This window comes from Myxine glutinosa, chromosome 7 (assembly GCF_964187855.1).
Source record: "Myxine glutinosa chromosome 7, kmMyxGlut1.1, whole genome shotgun sequence".
In the NCBI taxonomy this organism is placed as follows: domain Eukaryota; kingdom Metazoa; phylum Chordata; class Myxini; order Myxiniformes; family Myxinidae; genus Myxine; species Myxine glutinosa.
Genome location: NC_136267.1, coordinates 163,415,649 through 163,441,044, shown reverse-complemented (window position 1 = coordinate 163,441,044; position 25,396 = coordinate 163,415,649). Strand labels below are relative to the sequence as shown.

The 25,396-nt window shown below is 43.2% G+C and overlaps 1 protein-coding gene across 1 annotated transcript in view; it reads right to left on the bottom strand.

Annotated features, from left to right (window-relative positions):
- Positions 1-2,525: 2,525 nt before the first annotated feature.
- LOC137431800 (uncharacterized) overlaps positions 2,526-25,396 on the bottom strand; it is a 134,737-nt gene continuing 111,866 nt past the window's right edge. Inside the window, exons 10-13 of the mRNA XM_068123515.2 lie at positions 24,985-25,044; positions 24,589-24,657; positions 13,912-14,004; positions 2,526-5,078 (exon numbers count right to left, since the gene is read on the bottom strand). Coding sequence (XP_067979616.2) covers positions 4,285-5,078; positions 13,912-14,004; positions 24,589-24,657; positions 24,985-25,044 — 1,016 coding nt within the window. The 3' untranslated portion in view covers positions 2,526-4,284. The remainder of the gene's footprint in view (positions 5,079-13,911; positions 14,005-24,588; positions 24,658-24,984; positions 25,045-25,396) is intronic.

Here is a 25,396-nt window from a genome sequence, read left to right as displayed (position 1 = left end):
ACAGTTTGGGGAAGGCCCTTTCCTGTTTCAGCATAATAATGCCCCTGTGCACAAAGCGAGGTCCATGCAGAAATGCTTTGTCGAGATCGTTGTGGAAGAACTTGACTGGCCTGCACAGAGCCCTGACCTCAACCCCATCGAACACCTTTGGGACAAATTGGAACACCGACTGTGAGCCAGGCCTAATTGCCCAACATCAATGCCCGGCCTCACTAATGCTCTTATGGCTGAATGGAAGCAAATCTCCACAGCAATGTTCCAACATCTAGTGGAAAGCCTTCCCAGAAGAGTGGAGGCTGTTATAGCAGCAAAGGTTGGACCAACTCCATATTAATGCCCATGATTTGGAATGAGATGTTTGGTGTTCGGGTGTCCACATACTTTTGGTCATGTCATGTAGTGTATGTATGTATGTATGTATGTATGTATGTGTGTGTGTGTATATATATATATATATATATATCAGTCACTATGCGACCTTCATATCATCAGTGGAGAACCGCCAGCAAGGTGTCCCATACAGCTGCTGCTGCACCTTGCTGGGAGCGATAAGCACCGCCTGCCACACGGTAACGTTATCTCTGGTATCCACTCATCATATGGAGTCGATATATATATATATATATATACATACATACATACACACACACAAATTGAATAAAATTAAGTTTTCGACCTACATCTCTGAATCTGCAAATAAATAATATATGACTATTTTTGATTATCCCCACACTTTTTGGAAACCAAGCTTGGTCGTTATGATCACCACATGGCAAGAAAGTACATGACCATTATCATATGGCCCTGCTCCCTGGGGTAGGGTCAAAAGGTCAAATACCAAAATATGCAATTACGGGCACATTTTAAAATACTTTTAAATGAAACTTTGTATTTGCAAACAACATTGGGGGACGCATTAAATATGTAAAGATTTTTTTGTATTTCATCCCCGGTTCATGCTTCAGGGGGTAGGCAATTTAGGTCACAGGAGACAAAAAGGGGAAAAAATTTCAACTCAATTTGTAATGTTGGATCATTCCTGGGGGAACTTTTTGCCATATTTACCCTCGCCTGAGTCCGTTTGTCTGTTTGTTTGTCTGTCTGTTTGTTTGTTTGTTTGTCCGCACAGAATAAATATGATTTTCTCTGCAACCGTTGGTCCGATTGACAGGAAATTTTCACCCTAGGTGCAACTTCACCTGTATAATTTTAAAATGATAATTATGACATCATAGGTCACGTGGTGTGGCGGCCACCTTGGAAAAACCGAAAAACTTTGCACGTGTATATCTCCGAAAGTGCTGAATAGAAAAAAATGAGACATGGCTCATTGTAAAGAACTCTCCATGAGGAATAACATATGTTAATGATGTCATAGGTGCCTCCATTTTGACGTCATAATTCGACTAGTACAAAACTTCATCCTATCAAGATGAAATTTCTTGGGCGTCATGTCGGCATAAATTGGTGGAGAAAAAAAAAAGATGACGTCATAGGTCACGTGGTTCGGCCCCCATCTTGGAAAAACCGAAAAACTTTGCACCTTTATCTCCGAAAGTGCCAAATATAAAAAATTGAGACATGGCTCATTGTAAAGAACTCTCCATGAGGAATAACATGTTAATGATGTCATAGGTGCCTCCATTATGACGTCATAATTTGACGAGTACAAAACTTCATCCAATGAAGATAAAAAATAATTGAGCATAATCTAGGAATAAATTAGTTTAGAAAAAAAATAATGATGACGTCATCGGTCACGTGGTTCAGCCGCCATATTTGTTTTAACACAAAAGCCTTAAAAACCACTGAAAATACATCCTGGCAAGGGTTTTCAATCCCTGATTGCTCTTTCTTGTTCAACTTTGCTTTGGGTGGGAAGCGTGGGGATGCTGCGGATGGCACACCCCTCTTCCCTCTCAATTGTTTTGTTTTTCAACAAGGACAGTCTTTGTGATCCTTACAAAGAAACACAGAGAGACAAACACACATGCAGTCAATGTAAATGCAAGATGCAATGACATGCACATGGTAAGTAATGATAAATGTTATGAAAACATTCGCACAAATTCAGATCGAAATTGCAAGCAAAATATAATTGTAGGAAGGTTTTAATAAAAGTAGAGCTACTGTAGAGCAGTGATAAAAAAAAATGAGGAAAATCAAAGGAAATATAATAATGTTATGAACGATCAGCAAATCAGTTTAGCATATTTTTAATTTGACAAATCATTTATTTTGATACTTTATGAGAAATGATCCCAAGCGAGACGAGCAACTGCGCAATGAACCCAACTTAAACCTCGTATTCCTAAACCTTAAACTTAAACCTTAAACCTCTTCTTTCTTTCTTTTTTTGCAATTGTTTTTATGTTTTGCTATGCATTATGTTTTGCACTCTGTCAAAGCGTCTTTGGGCTTCCTGAAAAGCGCTATATAAAATAAATGCATTATTATTATTATTATTATTATTATTATTCTTGTGCAACTACTGCATCATGTGGTTGTATCACCTGTCCAGTGTATTCTGAAGCTGCTGAAATTTTAGTAACAAAAACGAATGACAACGTAACAGTTCCAATGTACACTCTACATAACAGGTTCACATCAAAGCAAAATCATCATATGGCTATACTGTGTTAAAGAAGATTCTAACCGTACAGAGACGAGCTGGGAATTGATAGGGGTTGTGGGTATTAACCGACATTTATTAGTACATTAAATGATTCACAGTATTCTAATTTTCTTGGGATATCGGCAGACATGGATGGTAGACCGGAATTGGATTGAATGATCTGTGAGTGTTAGGTGCATGTTCACCTGTCGAGGTATCTTGAGTTGTAGGTGTAGTAAATAATATTTCATGGGGTCCGTTAATGCAACCCTCGCCCAACTGCACCCCTCCAGTCTTCACTTTTCCTTGTAAAGTACTTACTTCCACAAAACTGTTTATTCTTCAAAAGCCAATTTGACAACAACGTATAAAGCTAAGCGAGTAATGTATTGCTAAACATTTGATCTGAATAAGTTCTTTACAAGTTCTGTCACTCAAGCTTTTGGGTCTCACTATCTGCCATGATCTTTCCTGGGAAAACCACATTTCCAAGCTGGCCTCCGAAGCCAGTCGCCGACTGGGCATCCTCCGTCGTGCGAAGTCCTTCCTTGGCACACCTGAGCTCCTCACCTCATACAAGGCTTTCATCCGCAGCTCAATGGAGTACTGCTCTCCCCTCTGGGCCGGTGCTCCTGCCTCACACCTAGCTCGGCTTCACGCTGTTGAAACCAAAGCATTCAGAATCATTGGAATCTCCCGCGATGAAGCTATCTCTGAGGGCCTTTCACTCACTCACCGCGGGCAGGTTGGTGGTCTTTCTGTCCTCTACCGACTCCTCTCTGGCCTTGCTCCCCCAGCTCTATCTGTGCTATGTCCCCCAAATATTCCTACAGGTCGCACAAGATCTGCCTGCAACCCTCTTATCGCTAAACTGCCAAAATCAAGATTCTCTGCTCACCTTCACTCTTTCATTCCCCTTTTCTCCCGCCTCTGGAACAAACGCCCTCACTCTCTTCAATCCCACTCCACCCTCCAGGTCTTTAAAACAGCTGTTCACCACCATCCAAAAACCTTGATCTATTCTACCCCCATTAATCCACCCCAAATCCACCTCCTTCAAATTACGATTTCTTTCCTGAAAGTCCTTGTAGTGTCCATCTTGTTTATCTCGTGTACCCCGCCCCAGCCTTCTCCCTTCCACAGATCTCCCGATGTCCCTGTTCCCTCCTGTAAAGTACTTACTTCCACAAAACTGTTTATTCTTCAAAAGCCAATTTAACAACAATGTAGAAAGCTAAGCGAGTAATGTATTGCTAAACATTTCAACTGAACAAGTTCTTTTCACATCGCCCTGACCTTCCCTCTCTCCCCCTCTTTTCTCCCGCTGCTTTTAGTATACGTTATGTGTTAGCTCTTACACGAGCCTCGACTAAGTATACAAAACAAAAATCTGCCATTATCTTGATTGTCTGTCAACAACTGCTGTAAAAAAAATAGGATAATTTTCATTCTTCAGTTACAGGTTTACATCATAAATACCATCGTCACATAATCCCCTGTTGTCATTCCCATTTTCTCTTCCATTTGCCCATTATCGCTGTATCCACCTTCCAATTTTCCTCCCAAATGCCATCCTAAATTCCTCTGTTATTTTGCTTGAAATGAACTCAAGACGGTTTTTAATGCCTTAATTTCCTTTTGTAGAAATTATATGAAAATGTTTCAATTTATTACAAGTCAGTAGAACAAGATGGATTGGAAGCATAAGTTGAGCTTCCTGAAGAAGGTCTGTGGTCCTGGCCATCTTGCTCCGGAGAAGCTCTTAGTGCGGCGTCAGTGGCAGGACAAGCTTGAAATAGTGAAGCAAGTCTGGTAGCAAGCTCAAGGTTGGTAGGGGAGAGAGAGGTGATGATCAGGTAAGGTTGGCTTGATGGAACGAGGGGCGAGTGCAAGGGGCTCAGAGCCTGCATGGAAATGGATGCTGAATGAGAGGGGGCAACCAGGGCCAAACTATTTGTTAAATAACGAGCAAAAGGAGGAGCAGAGGTAATAGCTAGGTGAGGGTGTGTCATTGGTCCAGTCATTTCATAATGTGAGGACTGTGAGGCAGGAAAGGTAATGTATGGAGCATCTTGAATGTGTGGTCCAACTGGACCTTGACCGGTTGCTGAAGCTGCTGCATTAATGTGTGGTGGACTTGATGATGACATTGAAACCTCATTTGTGGCTGGATAAGCTGCAGGAATATGGCGAGGAGTTGGGATTGTGTCCATTGATGGATTAGCGATTGGATTTCCAAATGAAGGTGCAGTCGGAACTTGCATTTCGGCATTGGCTGGAACATGGGCTGCTGTAGAAGCAGACATTCGACTTTGTGTCGGATCTGGTGCTGCAGTGTGTGTCGGACCCAGTACTTGACTCGGAGAATGAACTGGTGGTGGAACAGCTGCCGAAGTTTGAGAGGTGAGTGGGGCTGATGTTGATGGAGACTCTTGAGAAGCTTGCGTTCCTGTCAGGGAATAGACTAACAGAAGTAAAGGCAATCTCCTATTCATTCTCATATGCAGTAAACATGTTCAGGTGAATGATTTGAAAAGCAAATCTACTACAAGTGAATGAGGTGTGTGTGTGTGTGTGTGTATGTGTGTGTGTGTGTGTGTGTGTGTGTGTGTGTGTGTGTGTGTGTGTGTGTGTGTGTGTGTCATACTTTTTGTGTCTATTAATTCATTAGGTACTATTGAAATGTACCTTTTAACTCTTTAGACTGCTGAGATCCTTTCGACCTTTGAAGACCGTTTAAGATCCTACCCCTAAAGTCCCCAAGATCCTACCCCTAAAGATCCTACCCCTAAAGATCCTACCCCTAAAGATCCTACCCCTTAAGATCCTACCCCTAAAGATCCTACCCCTAAAGACCCAGAGGACTCAAAAGTCCCCCTAAAGATCCTACCCCTAAAGACCCCTAAAGACCCAGAGGACCCAAAAGTCCCCAAGGACGCAAGAGACCCAGAAGACCCAAAAGTCCCCAAGGACCCAAAAGAACCAGAGGACCAAAAATACTCCGAGGACCCAAGAGACCAAAAAAGTCCCCGAGGACCCAAAATACCCAGATGACCAAAAATACCTCGAGGACCCAAGATACCCAGATGACACAAAAGTCTCCGAGGACCCAAAAGACCAGATAACCCAGAAGACCCAAAGTCCCTAAGGCCTCAAGAGACCCAGAAGAACCCAAAGTCCCGAAGGACCCAAAATACCCAGATGATCCAAAAGTTCCCAAGGACCCAAAAGACCCAGATGACCCAAAAGTTCTCAAGTACCCAAAAGTCTCTGAGGAAACAAAAGAGCCAGATGACCCAAAAGTCCCTGTCCACTTCTCTGGAAAGTACGAGAAGAAGTGCAGTCCCAGGGACTCCTTTGCCTCACTATCAGCCATAAACTTCCATGGGGGGATCACCGAGCATTAAATGCCAGACCATGGGAGGATCACCATGGGAGGATCACCGAGCATTAAATGCCAGACCTTGGGAGGATCACAATGGGAGGATCACCGAGCATTAAATGCCAGACCTTGGGAGGATCACAATGGGAGGATCACCGAGCTTCCATAGGGGGATCACCGAGCATGAAATGCCAGACCATGGGAGGATCACCATGGGAGGATCACCGAGCATTAAATGCCAGACCTTGGGAGGATCACAATGGGAGGATCACCGAGCTTCCATAGGGGGATCACCGAGCATGAAATGCCCGTTTCTGCCTGGGTATCTCTGCGGAGCTAATTCAGGTAGTCTCTAGCCACACTAAGCTTGTCACGGTGTACAAAACTTTCATATATATCTCCAGGTATTATGACTCCACATTCTGGGCTGGTGCTCCCACTTCTCAACTTGCTCCTCTTGAAGCAGTTGAAAAGAAGGCCTTCTGCACAATTAAAGTCTCAATTCAGGTGGTGGATTCCCAGAAGCCTTCACTTTCCACTTGACAGCAAGTTGGTTAGCTCTCTATTTTATACAAGCTTACATTTGACCTTTATTCTCTTGCGTTCACTACTACCTCCATCATTTCAAAGTTTTTTCCAATTTGTTGTTTCAGATGATACTACAAAATGTAGCTGTGCCATACAAGTATTATGGACCTTTCCAAATCCAGCTTTTTTTGGAGTTTTTTGGAGTTGGCACCATAGAAGGTGCCATAGCAGGTGCCAACTCCAGAGGAATTCACAAATGCAGAGTGGCTGTGTAAGGTGAAGACGTGTGTCATATACTGTACTAACTATGAGTAGTATAATTTATAAATTGATTTGAGTCTTTTGAAGATGAAGTATTCTGTTTGAAAGTGAAGTTGTCAACTACAGTAGATAATTAAATATATAATTATCATATGCAGCACGATTTATCAGACAAGTGTTTGATTTCCTATTGTAAGATTTGTTTATCTGCTTAGCTTGTTATTATATTTTGTTATTATGGTAATATTGTGTATTTGATAAGGAACAATGTTTTGAAATTTTTGTTTTATTGCACGAATCGGCTCGGATTAGCTATTTTACCATCACAGGATGAAGATGTCTTGAGAGAAGAAGGTGTTATGAAAATGAGGATTTCTGTATTTTGTTGTGACGTTTTAGTTTGAATGATTGGAATGATTAATGATGTAATTATTGTTGTTATGGGACTAAGCATGTATTACATGCACAATTATTAGCTCACCAGGACCGAAGTTCCGGGGAGCTTATGCGATGGCGCGTCGTCCGTCCGTCAGTCCGTAAACACTTGCAACTTCTTCTCCGAAACCGCTGAACGGATGGTGACCAAACTTGGCACAAATTATATTGTTGAGTTGTGACTAAAGTTTGTTCACGGAATTTAAAAAAAAATCGGTGTCTAAGGGGGTTTACTGGGGTCAAATTATTGGATCCAGGTTTGACCCCCCAAAATAGGAATTTGCTTTTTTTCTCAGAAACTACACACACGATTTCGATGAAACTTCACCACAACCTTCATCACCTGTGATGTACCAAAGTTTGTTCGCGGCATAAAAAAAAATCTGCCCATTTGGAGGTCTATGGGGGGTGGGGGGGGGGAGGTTGCCCCCCAAAATAGGTATTTTCTTCTTTGTTTGTTTAAAGTCTTATGATTATGTTAGTATGATTCTACATGCTGTCCTGTCTTCGAGCAACCATTGAAATTGGTTTAACATACCTTTAGTCAGTGCAGTATACTGTTTATTCTACCAGGTGAGCACCAGGGGTATTGCCCCTATTTTTATTGTTTCGTCATAGAATAATTTGGTATCTGTAATGCTAGTTCAGAAAAGAGTCGTGAAATGTCAATTAGGTTGGTAATCATAGTAAAAACTGACAATTGTATGGTGGGTATGCCCTGAGAAGCTTGAGCTTTGGATATCAGGAGTGGCCAAATGGTTCACCTTTGAGAGGCAAGGGCAGGGAAGGAATGCAAGACATAAAGTGCCGAAGTGGTGAGAGAGAAAAGAAAAGCGAAAGAGACAAAAATCCACGTGTGACACTCACACGGCGATGAGAGCCAAAAGACGCACGTCAAGAAAAGAGGTGCTGGTGTGGGCACTCCATGGGGATTGCTTTGCAATTGGCTCTGGGAGATTTGCACTTTGAAAAGATGATACTTCCGTGGGCCTCGAGGTTTGTGCTCTCCTGTAGGGCCACTCATCACCCTGCTGATTACCTATATCCAGGTGGGAGTAACTCCCCATGGTGATGCTGATGTTGTCGATCAAAACCAGTGCACTTTGTACAGAGACGCTAAACAATGCACCGTTTGTCAATCCCATTGTGCCACACTCATCTTATAGCCTCTTCCTCTGGTCCTCTGGTCCTCCTTCACCCTCTGCGTCAGAATCACCTATCGGTATTAGCCAGGCATAGCAGCTCGTTTAATATTTTATGTGGGAAAATTCACAGACCTTCAATTTTTTTTTTTTTTTTTTTGTATACGAGATCGAGGCTCGTGAAAGAGCTAACATTAATCACACAAAAAGACAAACCGACACACAAAACACAAAAAACAAGGGGAGCGGTAGACAAGATGGGGAGAGAGGGGGAAGGACACAAAAGAGAGGGGGAAGGACACAAACACAACATTTGAGAGCAGGGACATCGGGAGGACTTGGGGGGAGGTGGGAGAGGATTAAAACATATGAACACTGCAAGGACTCTGGGGTGAATTACCGGGGGTAGAAAAGATCAAGGTTTTCGATGGGGGAAGATAAGAGATGGTGGTGAACAGCTGTTTTAAAGACCTGGAGGGGGGGGTGGTATTGAAGGGAGTGGGGGAGTTTGTTCCAGAGGCGGGAGAAAAGGGGAATGAAAGAGTGAAGGTGAGCAGAGAGCCTAGACTTTGGCAGTTTAACCAGAAGAGGGTTGCAGGCAGATCTTGTGCGACCTGAAGGAATATTGGGGGGACAGAGCACAGAGAGAGCTGGGGGAGCAAGGCCGGAGAGGAGTCGGTAGAAGATAGAAAGACCACCAACCTGCCTGCGGTGAGTGAGTGAAAGGCCCTCGGCGTTGACTACATCGCAGGAGATTCCAATGATTCTGAAAGCTTTGGCCTCAACAGCGTGAAGCCGAGCAAGGTGTGAGGCAGGAGCACCAGCCCAGAGGGGGGAACAGTATTCCATTGAGCTGCGGATGAAAGCCTTGTATGTGGTGAGGAGCTCAGGTGTGCCAAGGAAGGACTTCGCACGACGGAGGATGCCCAGTCGGCAACTGGCTTTGGAGGCCAGCTTGGAAATGTGGTTTTCCCAAGAAAGATCATGGCAGATAGTGAGACCCAAAAGCTTGAGCGACAGAACTTCTTGGAGAGGATTGTTGAGAAAGTAGATGGGAGGGTTGTCCAGTCGGTCCTTTCGGAGAGACATTGTAAGAGTGTGAGATTTGTCAGGATTGAAAGACATGTTCCACTTGTTTGACCAGTCTGTGATTTTGTCCAGGTCTGCAGAGAGTGAGGAGGCTGCAGACTGCCGATCTGAGGGATGAGGAATGGAGCGACAGAGAGTAGAGTCGTCAGCAAAGAGATAGAGAGGATTTTCAAGAGAGTCAGAGAGATCATTGATGAAGACCAGAAAAAGCACAGGGCCCAGAACACTACCTTGGGGAACTCCAGCCTGAACAGGCAGAGGAGATGAGAGAAACCCATTCAGGGCCACACGTTGACTACGACCAGAGAGGAAGTCCGCCAGCCATGCGTGGAGATTTCCATGGATACCAAAGGAGGAGAGTTTGGAGAGCAGAGCAGGGTGCCAGACCGTATCGAAGGCACGTGAAATGTCAAGGGAGACAGCTCTAATTTCCTGTTTGGCGTTGAGGACCTCCATCCATTGTTGAGAAAGCAGAAGCAGCATGTCCAGAGTAGAGTGACCAGGTCTGAAACCAAATTGATGATCAGAGATCAAGCCATTGGAGAAGAGGAAAGATTTCATATCTGAAGCAATGATGGATTCCATGACTTTGCTGATAATTGGGAGAAGGCTGATTGGTCTGTAGTTGCTGGGATCTGTTTTTGCACCTTTTTTGTGCAAAGCGGTGATGTTGGCTGATTTCCAAGCAGATGGCAGATGACCTTGAGCAAAAGAGAGGGTGAAGAGAACAGAAAGAGGGAGTGAAAGTGCAGAAGAGCATGATTTTAGGACCCGTGGGCTGATGCCGTCAGGACCAGTTGCAGAATCAGAGTCGAGGGTTGCCAGAAACTTTTCCACCTTGTCAGGAGGAAAGGACACATAGTCCAGGAGCAGCTGGGTATGACTGGGTACGGTGGGTACAGAGAGGGATGGGTTTGGGACACAAGATTTAGAGGCAAACACAGAGTTGAGGCATTCAGCTTTTTCACGTGTGGAGTCAGCCGTTAAGCCGTTTGAGGTGAGGGAGGGGATGGAGGCGGAACAAACACCAGAAACAGATTTGACCAGATGCCACCAGGATTTGGAAGAGGGAGACAGATAAGAGAGTTCGGTCTTGAGAATGGTGAGATATTGTTTCCTGGCTCTCCTGAGGGTGGACACACACTTGTTTCGGGCTTTGTGAAAGGAAATGAGATTTCCTTCCGTTGGATTTGCTTTCCAGGAGACGAAAGCAAGTTGTTTCAGGGCAACAGCCTCACCACAAGATTCCGTGTACCATGGACGGGAGGAAGGGTATGACAACTGAAGACGAGATGGTATAAATCTGTGCAAGAGAGAGAGCAATTTACTTTGAAAGAATTCCCAGGATGAGTTGATGTCAGAGGCGGTAGAGATGGGAGACCAGTCCAGATGATTGATGGCTGCTTGAAGACCGTGCCAGTTGGCCTGAGTGAAATGCCAGACTCGTCGACGCTGAGGAGGCTCTCTGAGAATGGTCAGAGAGATGTCCACTTTGACAAGCACATGATCAGATGAGCCGATGGAGCATTTTGTTGGAGCAATGTTATGCTTAATGGAGCATTTTTACGAAGATGAAAGTGAATTATTTTTTCTCTAACTACCTTCGCTACCTAATGTGGATGTAGGTTAAGTTTTCACCCCTGTTTGTCTGTCTGTTTCCTTGTCTGTCTGCGAGCCGGATTTCTCAAAAAGTTATGGACTGATCCAGGCAAAACTTGGTGGATATGTTGGGTGTGCGGAAACGACTAACATATCAAATTTTGGGGAAGATGCGGATCCAGATCCAGATACTGGAATCTTTCAAAGTGATTCTTCACCATTGAGTGATCGGCCTAAAACCGATATATAGCACAACATCTCAAAAAGTTATGAACAGATCCAGGAAAATCTTGGTGGATAAGTTGGGTGTGCGGAAACGACTAACATATTACATTTTGGGGAAGATGCGGATCCAGATCCAGATACTGGAATCTTTCAAAGTGATTCTTCACCATTGAGTGATAGGCCTAAAACCGATATATAGCACAATATTTCAAAAAGTTATGGACTGATCCAGGTAAAACTTGGTGGATAAGTTGGGTGTGCGTAAACGACTAACATATTACATTTTGGGGAAGATGCGGATCCAGATCCAGATACTGGAATCTTTCAAAGTGATTCTTCACCATTGAGTGATAGGCCTAAAACCGATATATAGCACAATATCTCAAAAAGTTATGAACAGATCCAGGCAAATCTTGGTGGATATTTTGGGTGTGCGGAAACGACTAACATATTGTTACGTCGGGTGGGGGGGGGGGGGGGGGGGGAGGTAGAGCAATATGTAGAGCAGCTAGATCTGAATAGGTAACATGCTTCGAGATGTTGCGATAGCTAGAACCCACTATGTACCTTTAAGTTAATATGTGTAGGCGTTTGTCGGGTTAAGATGTATACTTGTGAACCTACCAGGAGGTTCATGTGTTAAGTCGAGTTAGGGATTAAAGAGTAGCGCCCTTGTATGTCTCACCTGGTCAGCCAAACCTTTGTCCCTTTTGGCACCGTAACCACATAGACATTCCGACAGGTCCTTAGCGCAACAATAACGCCCTTCCCTGACATGACTGTGAAAGAGAACCGGCAAAAGGAAACCAGGCTGGGACACCGCCGATAATGGCCGCCACCACCTACACCTCCGGCGGGCCTATCCATGTCGAATAGCACGCGCTATGACCACGGAGTAGGGAGCGAGGTTGGGAGGCGCGGTGGGCGTGGGCCTGAGCGAAGCTGGGAGGTTCGGTGGAAGGGACTGATTGGTTGGCAGCGCGCCAAGGCTGACGTCACCGGCCAGCAGAGTTGGTTCGACGCAGAGAGACGCAGTTGGTTTGAGAAGCGAGTTGGAAGGACGGAGAGAGTTGCTTGTGGCAGTGAGTCTTGAGAGTGAGTTGGCCAGCAGTTGAGTTCGCACAGGCAGAGAGTTGTGAGAGAGTTGCTTCGTTGGCTTGGACTTGGCTCGAAGCGGCACTTGACGTGCAGTGGACTTGCGCTCTCTTCCCCTTTTTGCCGTTCTTCGTTGTTCTGTGTTCGTGCTCGAGTTGAGGGTCGACCTTGTGTGGGGCTCGCGGGCCTGCGTTGGACGCGTGGTGCTTGGTGCACGGACCTCGTGGGCAGTGAGAGGATCGGAGCTTGGAGCGGGGCCTACCTCGTGTGCAAACGATCGGAGCTTGGAGCGAAGCCTGGTGGTGCTCGGAGGCGGTGGGAGAGGGCCGCGTGGGACGCCGAATGAAGCCGTGTTGGACGGCAAACCATACAGGACTACAGACAGATAAGGCCGATCTCCGCGTTACACTGTACAGGACGAGACGTGTTATTTTCGTATTCATATTCCCTCGTCTGTGGTTGAGATCTGTCATGTGGGGACATACCAACTTAGGCCATTAGTTGATTATCATCGTGGTTTTTCCTGTCCCACCATCCTTGTTAATAAACCCTTATATTATTTTTCCATTCCCTGTACACCTGAGCCCACTTGAGTTGATTTCCCCGACAGGATCGCCATTTCGCAGTTAAGCACTTCTGCAGCCTCCATTTTCCTTCTCCCTCCCGTGCGACATAAAGTACAATCCGTGTTTGGGTTGTTGCCTCCGAATAAGACCGTTTAGGCTATCCGCGACTCTGGTGTTAACCGGAGTTGCATGACAATATAAAATTTTGGGGAAGATGCGGATCCAGATCCAGATACTGGAATCTTTCAAAGTGATTCTTCACCATTGAGTGATAGTCCTAAAACCGATATATAGCACAATATCTCAAAAAGTTATGGACAGATTCGGCCGAAATCCCGTGGATAGGTTGGATGTGTGACAAGGACGAATTGATTCGATTTTAGTAAAGATCTGGATCCAGATCTGGATACTGGTATCTTTTAAAGTAATTCTTCACCATTGAGCGAAAGGGCTGACACTGATATACCATGATATCTCAAAAGGTTATGAATGGATCCAGACAAAACTCGGTGGACATGTTGGGCGTGTGATAAGGACGAATTCTTTAGATTTTGGTGAAGATCCGATCTGGCCTAGTGCGATACGAAACGTAAACTCTTCAGCATGATGGAGGCATGACCTCTACCAAGTGCCATTCTAGTTAAAAATATAGTAAACCACAAGGTATGTATTAATTTTGACGTTTTGAAGTTTCACTGTACTTTTTCACTTGCAAGGTGGAAGACACTGCTACATCAAGGGTGCAAAACACAAATACCTTTACCGGAAATAAGGAGATTTTTGTCACTCAACAATAGACTTTTTCAAATAAAATCCAGTGGGCAATAGTGAATTTAACACTACTTTCCTATCCAAAAGTCTATAATGTAGTTTTAAAATCACAATATGAAGTAGCAAATGCAGAGGAGTAAGTGGCAAATCAAAAGTTAGAGACAGGTTTACTATTCCCTTCATTTTCTGCAATGTGCACCTCACCAGACAGCTTGCGCTTCTTCTTGAAGGCGAACAGTAATGAGGCTGGCACTCCAATAGTGGACAAAGTCCCCACTGTGCCTCCAATTATTTTCCCTGCCACACCAAGCAGGAATGAAAGTAAAATAAGCCTTCTGAGTATTGCACTGCAATACATGTCACCTACCAAAGTTCAAAGTGCCATAACTTTGTCAAAAATGATCGAATATGCAAATTTATGCACGGTTGATGCTGGTTTTCAAACTTGATCTGAGGTATGCTGAGACACGTGTGTCACGCCTCGCCTCGTTGATAAGCCCGCAAGGTCGCTCCGTGGAGCGGCCTGCACGTATTGCACTGTGTGAATTATATAAATTATTACCAACTCACGGTCTGAGGTACTCGCGATTTAAGAGATATCCATTTTTTTATGGCACATTGGAGAAGCCAATGCGAGGTTTCTTCTTCCTCAGATTGTCACAACTCTGTCAAATGCGATCGAGTTAAAAAAAAGTCAGAATTTGACCAAATCTGTTTTATTCGTTTGTTAATATACCTCAGCTATTGACAAATCTTAAATTAGAAATTTATTTGAGGTTAAAATGACCGCGACAGGTCGTGTCCAACGATGCTTTCAGTCTGTACATGTGATAAATAATTAAATCCGCCACTTGACGCCTCTTCTTCTTCACGCAATAACAACTTCTAGCTTCCAGACCGTACATCCAATCATCTTGAAATTTAGCACACTTGTTACTTCTCATGATTTCTACAGTAGTATGAAGTTTCACGTCGATCAATAAAGCGATTCAAGAGATATCCATTTTAAAAATATTTTCGTTTAATTAACGATATCTGCCAAACCACGTGAGCTATCGCAAATTCCAAAAGGACATTTTAGTAGACTGACATGCGGAACAGATCTGTGAAGTTTCCCCTCGATTGGATCAAAAATGAGGGAGGGGCTCGGTTTTAAAGGTTCATTCTTTAAAACGTCATAACTCTGAAACCATGTGACACATGACGTCATGCTCGCTGACGTTTTTGTTCGTCATGGGTATGCGATTCTGCCTGCAAAGATTGGCCTCGATCTGTTCAGCCGTTGCAGAGAAAAAGGGGTTTTCGTGTTTTCACAAAAAACAATATGGCGCCCGAACCACGTGACATGTGACGTCATAATTACCATTAAAATATTCTACAGACCGAGTCCCTCCTATGGTGAAAATTTGATCTCAATCGGTCCTATTATTGCAGAGAAAATCTTTTTTAAAGGAAATTAAAACTTAAAATGGCACTGAGTTAAGGATCATCAGAATTATCAGAATTCCCAAAGTTCAAAGTGCCATAACTTTGTCAAGAATGATCGAAACGTCGTGAAGTTCGAACTTCATCTGTAACTTATCATGAGGAAACGATGTGCCAAGTTTGAAATCATTAGCATTAAGCGTTTAGAAAAAACGTCCGGAAAACTGTTCTTTGCGTGACGGACTGACGGACTGACAGACTGACAGACGGACGGAGGGACGGCGTGCAAACCTATAGTCCCCTCCGGTGTACACCGGTAGGGGACTAATAAGCATTCTGAGTATTGCGCTGCAATACATGTCGCCTACCGGCAGTCTGTCGGCCGGAAAACTGTTGGGGAAATTACCAAAGTTCAAAGTGCAATAACTTTGTCAAAAATGATCGAAACGTCGTGAAGTTCGAACTTGATCTGTAACTTATCATGAGGAAACCATGTACCAAGTTTGAAATCATTAGCATTAAGAGTTTAGGAAAAAAGTCCGGAAAGCTGTTCTTTGTGTGATGGACTGACTGACAGACGGACAGACTGACAGACAGAGGGACGGAGTGCAAACCTATAGTCCCCTCCGGTGTACATCGGTAGGGGACTAATAACATAAAATAACGAGGACATATCATACAGTTGTAATAAAATAGGACAATTTTTAAAAATTAAATTTTGAGTTGCATTTTTGAGAGAGTCTAGATATTTTTGAGGGGTATAAAGGTATAAGGGTATACAATAAAGTATAAAGCCAATAAAGTAAAAAGTCAATGTATAAAATCAAACCATGTATAAAGTATAAAGCCAATTATAAAGTATAAAGCCAATGTAATAATAATAATAATAATTCATTTATTTTATATAGCGCTTTTCATGAAGCCCAAAGGCGCTTTGACAGAGTGCAAAACATAATGCATAACAAAACATGAAAACAACAATTGCAAAAAGACAAGAATCAATAGGGAAATATTTAAAGCAAAAGGAGGGAGAAGGAGAAGTGATAGTCAGGGGTTAAATGCTGTGGGTTGAATGTTGAATGCAGTGCTGAACAGGTGGGTCTTGCGTGATGTTTTGAATGTGGTGAGTGAGGAGGAGTCTCTGATGGTGTGAGGTAGTGAGTTCCAGAGGGTGGGCGCAGCGATGGAGAAGGCCCTGTCCCCCCAGGATCTGAATTTGGTCCGGATGGGGGGGGGGGGGGGTCAGGAGGTTGGTACCAGCAGAGCGGAGGTTGCGGGTGGGAGTGTGTCTGGAGAGGAGGTCAGCCAGGTAGGATGGGGCCAGGTTATGGAGGGCTTTGTAGGTCAAGAGGAGGATTTTGTACTGGATTCTCTGGGAGATGGGGAGCCAGTGAAGCTTGTAAAGGACGGGGGTGATGTGGTCACGGGTCCGGGAATGGGTGAGTAGACGGGCAGCGGAGTTCTGAATGTATTGGAGTTTATTGGTGATTGTTGAGGGTGAACCATAGAGGAGGCTATTGCAGTAGTCCAGACGGGAGGTGATGAAGGCGTGGATGAGGGTTTCTGCAGCCATGGAGGAGAGGGATGAGCGGAGACGGGCGATGTTTTTCAGGTGAAAGAAGGCTGACTTTGTGATCTGTTTAGTGTATTTGTCGAAGGAGAGGGTTTGGTCAAAGATGACGCCAAGATTCCGGATGAGAGGGGAGGTGGATACTGGGATACCGTCGATGTTGAGGGCAAAGTTATGGGTGGATTTTGTGAGCGTTTTTGGGCCAATGATGATTATTTCAGATTTATCACAGTTAAGTTTGAGGAAGTTGATTTGAAGCCAGGATTTTATTTCAGAGATGCAGTTTGTCAGGATAGAGTGGGTGTCGGTGGAGACGGACTTGGTGGAGATGAAAAGCTGGATGTCATCGGCGAAGCAGTGGAATTGGAGACCATGACGGCGGATTAAGTGACCGAGGGGGGACAGGTAAAGGATGAAGAGGAGGGGGCCAAGAACTGAACCTTGGGGGACACCTTGGGGAGGGGAGCAGTGGGGGATTTGCAGTTATTGATGGAGATGAACTGGCGTCTGTCAGAGAGGTATGATTTAATCCAAGAGAGGGCAGTGCCGGTAACGTTAAAGGTGGATTCAAGTCGGGTGAGGAGGATGGTGTGATCGATGGTGTCAAAGGCAGCACTGAGGTCGTGGAGGACGAGAATGTTGAGGTTGCCAGCGTCAGAGGAGAGGAGAAGGTCGTTGGTGATTTTGAGGAGAGCAGTTTCAGTACTGTGGTTGGAGCGGAATCCGGATTGGAATGTTTCATACAGGTTATTGGCAGAGAGGTGATGTTTGAGTTGAGTGGCTACAGCGCGTTCCAAAACTTTCGACAGAAAGGGTAGGTTGGAGATGGGTCTGAAGTTGTTTAGGGTGTCAGGGTTTAGACCAGGTTTTTTTAGAATGGGGGTAACAGCAGCAATTTTGAGGGATGGTGGGCCGATGCCTGTAGACAGGGAGGAGTTTATTGTTGCAATGATAAGTGGAGAGAGAGCAGGGAGGGAGGCCTTGACAAAGCTGGAGGGGATGGGGTCAAGAGTGCAGGTGGCAGTTTTCATTCCTATGAGGAGTTCAGAGAGGTCAGTAGGGGAGACCGGGGAGAATTGAGACAGGGGAAGGCAGGATAAGGGGGGGCAGGTGGTTGGAGGGGGAGCGGGTGCGGCGGTGGTCAAGCTGTTGTGGATGTTGTCAATTTTGCGTTGGAAGAAAGAAAGGAAGGAGATGCAGTTGTCTACTGTGAATGACTGGGTGGTGGTGTCCAGGGGGCAGAGGAGTTTGTTTATTGTCGAGAAGAGTGCTTTTGGGTTTCCGGAGCCAGAGTGGATAATTTGAGAGTAGTGGGCGGAGCGGGCGTGGGAGAGGGCATCTTTGTAGTGTTGTAGGTGGTCCTTGTAGGCTTGGGAGTGAACTGTGAGACCTGTTTTATTGCGGAGTCTTTCAAGTTGGCGAGCATGAGTTTTCATCAGGCGGAGTTCAGGGGTAAACCAGGGAGCAGAATGGATGAAAGAAACTGTTTTGGTTTTTACAGGCACAAGCTGGTCAAGGCAGGAGGAGAGAGTGTGGTTGTAGTAGTCAGTGAGGTCGGAAGGGGTGTGGAGGTCAATGAAGGGAGAAGTGGACATTTTTTCAGAGAGGGTGGATGAGAATGAGGTAGGTGAAAGAGCGTTTAGCTTACGGAAGTTGATAGTGCGATAATGTCTTGGTGTTGGGGTGGGGATGTTGATGGTCATAGTGATGGCTAAGTGGCCAGAGAGGGTGAGGTCGGAGCCAGACAGATGGTGCAAAATTAATCCAGTGGAGCAGACAAGGTCCAAAATGTGACCACGGATATGCGTAGGAAAGTTGACATGTTGAGTGAGGTTAAAGCAGGTGAGTAAATCAGTGAAGTCAGTGGTCATTGTGGAGTCAGTGGAGTCAATGTGGATATTGAAATCACCAAGGAGGAGGATTGAGGGTGAGAGGGAACATAGCTGGGTCAGAAAGTAGGAGAAGTCAGACAGGAATAATGGGTGTGGTTTGGGAGGGCGGTAGACGACAGCCATGACTGACTGCGTGCGACCAGAGAGTTTAAAAGCCAGGTGTTCAAAGGATGAGGATGAGGCGATGGGGATGAGGCTGGTCCTGATGTCTTGATGGTGGATAACGGCAATTCCACCACCTCGGCCCTCCGAGCGTGGTTTATTGACATAGGAATATCCATTGGGTGTGGTGAGGTTGAGCGTGTAGTAGTCCAGTGGTTGTTGCCAGGTTTCGGTGAGACAGAGAAAGTCCAGTTTGTTATCCAGGATGTATTCGTTCAGGATGAGGCATTTGTTGTTGAGGGACCGGGTGTTGAATTGAACAGGGTGAGCTTGATGTTGTTTTGAACAGAGGGGATGAATTCAGGTGATTTAGCCAGGGTTCGCAGGCAGGAGGTGCGATTTTGTGCGTTGCCGTGACTAGGTGCGCTGGGACGATGAGTGGGAGTGCGCTGAGCCGACCAGAGGACGGGGATGGAGTGACCTGATTGTACATATACAAACTTACGACTGGAGCCACGGTGAATGTACCTGGGTCGTCGGAGGAGTCCATTTGATTTGATGGCAGAGATGCATGATGGGTTGGAGCGGGTATTGAGCAGAAGGAGCCTTGCGGCGGAGTACCGCAGAGCCATGCCAGGCAGGAGCGGAGAGGCGAGCACGAGGCCAAGGTTGAGGAGGCGAAACAATGGTCCCATCGCACGGGAGCAGGCCCAAGGAAACGAAGGAGCCAGGTAGGTGAAGCCAGGAGCAGAGTCGGGACCAAGCAGAGGGCAGACAGGAGCAAAGAGACGATCACGAGGCCAAGGTTGATCACGGCAAAGCGGGAAATGCAGCGGCAATCAACCGCCGCCGCTACAAATCAAGATCACGGCGGGAAAACCGCCGCCACACCGCTGCGAAGGACACAACCCACGAGAGCGTGCCCGAGGAAAGAGCGAGCAGGCGAAGGAGCCGGGTAGGCGAAGCAGGGAGCAGAGCCGGGACTATGCGGAGGGCAGACTCAATGGCCAAAAAATCCGCACGACCACCAAAAAAGCAAGCCACAGACAGTGGCCCAGTCGAAGAAGCGGCGAGCATGTGACGCCTGCGTCCTCTTCAGACCGGAAGCGTGAGCGGAAGCTATGTAAAAGTATAAAGCCAATTATAAAAGTATAAAGCCAATGTATGAAGTATAAAGCCAATTATAAAAGTATAAAGCCAATGTATAAAGTATAAAGCCAATTATAAAGTATAAAGCCAATGTATAAAGTATAAAGCCAATTATAAAGTATAAAGCCAATTATAAAAGTATAAAGCCAATTATAAAGTATAAAGCCAATTATAAATGTATAAAGCCAATTATAAAAGTATAAAGCCAATGTATAAAGTATAAAGCCAATGTATAAAGTATAAAGCCAATTATAAAAGTATAAAGCCAATTATAAAGTATAAAGCCAATTATAAAAGTATAAAGCCAATTATAAAGTATAAAGCCAATTATAAAAGTATAAAGCCAATTATAAAGTATAAAGCCAATTATAAAAGTATAAAGCCAATTATAAAGTATAAAGCCAATTATAAAAGTATAAAGCCAATTATAAAAGTATAAAGCCAATTATAAAGTATAAAGCCAATGTATGAAGTATAAAGCCAATTATAAGACTTCGCCCGGGTTGAATAAGAATAATACAAATATATGATGAAAAGAACATGTATATTTTAGAGCAATATCACAATACATTTCCTCCATGACGTTTTTCAATTTTCAATTTCTCCAAACCTCTGGGTATACAACATTTCTGGTTTTCTTACTTGGTGCCAAGACATAAAGATTGCTTGATTTTCCAACCCTCGAGCAGCCCACGTTCAGCTGACCATGGGCAAACACTTGTTCTGTGAAGTTCAGGCCGACAACCTTCATTGATTGCCCCTGCGCCAGAAATATGTCTTGAAATATTCCGGAAATAAGTTGTTGACCTTTTGGCCTATGTTAACCTCAAAAATAATTGGTGGTTTAATTCAGTGATCTGATATGCAAATCCTCTTCAAATTTCAAGTCAATTAGATGAAAATTGACGATTTTAGAAATTTGGCCCATATTGATATTTTCACCTTTAGACCTCAAAAATAATTGGTGGTTGAATTAGGTGACCCGATATGCAAATCCTATCCAAATTTCAAGTCAATTGGATGAAAATGTAGGATTTTAAAAACTTCACCTTAAGTTGTTGACCTTTGGCCTATGTTTACTTTTTGGCCTATGCTGACCTCAAAAAGAATTGGTGGTTCAATTTCAGTGACCTGATATGCAAATCCTCTTCACATTTCAAGTCAATCAGATGAAAGTTGAGGATTTTAGAAATTTGAAATTGTTGTTGACTTTTGGCCTATGTTGCTCTTTTGGCCTATGGTGATCTCAAAAATAGATGCTGGTTGAATTCAGTTTGCTGATATGTAAATCCCATTCAAATTTCAAGTGAATCGGATGAAAATTGAGGATTTTAGAAACTAAAAAAAAAAGTGGTTGACCTTTGGCCTACGTTGACCTTTTGGCCTACACCGATCTCAAAAATAGTTGGTGGTTTAATTCAGTAAGCCGATATGTAAATCCTATTCAAAGTTCAAGTCAATAGGATGAAAATTAAGGATTTTAGAATTGAGGCTGACGATTGTTGAGAAACTCAGTTGGGAGGTTTACTGCCTGATCTTCATGTCACTTTGTCAAGAGAATCATAATTTCTTTCATGACCGGGCAGCGAACGTCATTATGTGCGACATTACGTCACTCCTACAGACGTGAAAACATTTGTTTTCCTTAAAAATATATTTAAAATAAATAAAATAGTACATAAATTAACAATAAAAGAAGCTAAAAAACAATTTAAAATACAATAAAAAGCACATTAAAAATATATAAATATGTACGTACAGTATACTGTACGTACGCGCAACTGCTGATTCACATTCAAAACAGGCGACGTACAGTATTCCTTTACTGTGTCTGTGTTAGCCATGGGTCCGAAGACGGATAATGCTAGTGTTTCCAAGCGTAATGTGGTTACGATGGACGATAAGGTAAATCTGATTAAAAGGTATGGAAAAGGTGGAAAAGTGTTGGTGATAGCGCATAGACCTTATCGCGAATCGGAACCGCAATGCGTCATGGGATCGGAAAGGGGCAATAGCGCCGCCACAAACTACACCATGGAATTGCAGCTGGCCCGGTTTTTTAAACCATTGATATTAAAATAAAAAGTAGCCTATAACCACCAGGATTTTATGCTGATTCCGAATCTGTGTCGAAAACTTTTCTCCGATGTGTAGTTCTTGAGTTATAAGCGGACATCCAGACAGACAGACATTCCTTTATATATAAAGTATAAAGCCAATTATAAAAGTATAAAGCCAATTATAAAAGTATAAAGCCAATATATAAAGTATAAAGCCAATGTATAAAGTATAAAGCCAATTATAAAAGTATAAAGCCAATTATAAAAGTATAAAGCCAATTATAAAGTATAAAGCCAATTGTAAAGTATAAAGCCAATTCTAAAAGTATAAAGCCAATTATAAAGTATAAAGCCAATTATAAAAGTATAAAGCCAATTATAAAGTATAAAGCCAATTATAAAGTATAAAGCCGATTATAAAGTATAAAGCCAATTATAAAAGTATAAAGCCAATTATAAAAGTATAAAGCCAATTATAAAAGTATAAAGCCAATTATGAAGTATAAAGCCAATTATAAAAGTATAAAGCCAATTATAAAGTATAAAGCCAATTATAAAGTATAAAGCCAATTATAAAGTATAAAGCCAATTATAAAAGTATTGTTGTGTATATGAGGATTGTGTTTTTTTTATTGTGTTTTTATTATTGCTTTATTCTGGACCCTCCTGCCTCCAGTCTGTGTATAAAGGTCAAAGGTCGTTCCGTAGTTATTTCATAAGCACTCACGTTAGCCAATCATAGATTTCCTCCTTGTTGACAGTTATTTCCTTATTCTGTGTAGTAGGCTAAGGATTTGTTTTCCATTAATTGACACTCCATTGCACCGAAGTCAAATAGATAGATCCCAATTCATTCCCAAAGCCCCATTCACAAAGCCTCGATTGCCAACTGCATTCGCCGCCATTGCCATGTGCTCCGTGCTCTGTGTGAACAGGAGGGGCGGGGTCGCCGGGGAGAGGCAAGCCCAGGGCGTGCCACGAGGGGCGGGGCTGTTCAGCCCCATGCCCAAATAAGGGAACAAGCCCGTAGCTCGCCACGAGGGGCGCGCCGTTCGGTGCCATGTCCAAATAAGGAGGCAAGCCCGTGGCATTGCCATATAAGGTCACAGAGCACGGGGGGAGGGCGGTACCGAAACTGAGGAGGGCGTGTCACACCGGGGCTTGAGGATGATATATGCGTGCGAAGATCGCGAAAGGGGAGATGAGTCCTGAAAAAGCACACGACGTCCCCACGGCAGCACGGAGAGCGAACCATTGAGCAAGACTGAGAGAGAGAGAAACGTGAGGGGGTGCCTGTATTGTGGCAATAGGCCGATACCCTCTAGGCCCTATTGCCGGTCGGTGAGACGCGAGGCTGTGTTTGCCGGGTTTTCGCCTCAACCCAAAAGCGTGGATCGGAGTGCGCGCTTGGAGCGGGACCTCGACGCCTACCATCTGCCTGGACCCTCCTCTGCCGTCCCAAACCATCCCTGCCATTCCATCCTTCTTGTGTACGTGAGTTTGTTCTGTGTGTCTTGTCCTGGGGTATAAGTTAAGCCTGTTTAGTTAAGCTAGAATTTTCACTGTGTCTCCTTGATTCCTTCTGTCTTTATTTTATTATCTTTCCTTCTTCCTTGGTTTCTTTTGGTCCTGTAAATAGTAATAAATAATAATCGTATTTCAAACCTTTTTGTCTCCTTCTTCTTCTTCACATCCGCGTCGTCTTTGTCTTTTCCCATATTGAATATCTGTGGCGCGATTTTGGCCAACGTTCAGGAATCGGGTTAGTCGGGGTAACTGTTCGGGTGCGGCGGCCATCCGCTCGGCCAATTAACATCCTAACCGCATCCGTAACAGTATAAAGCCATTTATAAAAGTATAAAGCCAATTATAAAGTATAAAGCCAATTATAAAGTTTATAGCCAATTATAAAGTATAAAGCCAATTATAAAAGTATAAAGCCAATTATAAAGTATGAAGCCAATTATAAAGTATAAAGCCAATTATAAAAGTATAAAGCCAATTATAAAGTATGAAGCCAATTATAAAGTATAAAGCCAATTATAAAGTTTAAAGCCAATTATAAAGTATAAAGCCAATTATAAAGTATAAAGCCAATTATAAAAGTATAAAGCCAATTATAAAGTATAAAGCCAATTATAAAGTATAAAGCCAATTATAAAGTATAAAGCCAATTATAAAGTATAAAACCAATGTATAAAGTGTAAAGCCAATTATAAAAGTATAAAGCAAATGTATATAGATAAAGCCAATTATAAAAGTATAAAGCCAATGTATAAAGTATAAAGCCAATTATAAAAGTATAAAGCCAATGTATAAAGTATAAAGCCAATTATAAAAGTATAAAGCAAATGTATATAGATAAAGCCAATTATAAAAGTATAAAGCAAATGTATATAGATAAAGCCAATGTATAAAGTCAAACATCAAGGCAGACAGACCCAATTGCAATGTTCCCACGTTTTGTTTTTTTTTAGCATGGAGATAATAACAGAATGATACAAGTTTACATTATACGTTTTATTTATTTTTAAACATTAATATACAAAATTAAATGAATTGAATAAGTTATGTTTTATGCTGAGTTTCCAAAAATAATTATTTCGCTGAAATTCTTTCCCAAAAGGATCATAAATATATAAACCATTCCAACATTTTGATTGTGAAACATTAATAAACCCACCAGAGACGCTGGGATTGAGCATTGTCTGGCAATGGTTGATTTGCTCTGTGCAATTGTGCTCATCACAAGCTAAAGGGATAGAGTCAGCGGGTGATCGGGAGAGGGAAAAGATTGTGGTTACACATCTGGCAGAAACAAAACATGCTTCCTTGTTTGAATGAAGCAAGAGCAATATTAACAATGTGAAACTTGCAAATGGTTTTGGAAACTCTCATAATTTCAAGCTTTCATGTGTCATTTTTTGGGATCTGGTGTTGCATTACCATTGACTGTTGGTAATGTTATATTCCATTCATATATGATTGATTTCACACCTTTAAATCTTTAAATTACTGCATTAATCTATAGATATGGTAAGCGTGATTAGTTGTGTGGGCAGAGAAACCAGAGACTCACACTCGGGGTAGGACCTTGATATGTATGTGCAGTTTTCGATGTCAAAGTCATTGTACATCCCTAAATAGACACACACACACACACACACACACACACACACACACACACACACACACACACACACACACACACAAAACACCACATAAATTAAGCGTCGATGTCAAAGTCATTGTACATCCCTAAATAGACACACACACACACACACACACACACACACACACACACACACAAAACACCACATAAATTAAGCGAGTTCTTTGCCTGGTACATCCCTAAATGATTACATGATTACATCCAAATGATTACATCATTTGTATGATTACAAATTCATTTGTATGCATACATTCATTTGTATGCCAAATGATTACATCCGTTGGGATAATTATGAAAAACTTAAAGAGCTATCCCAAAT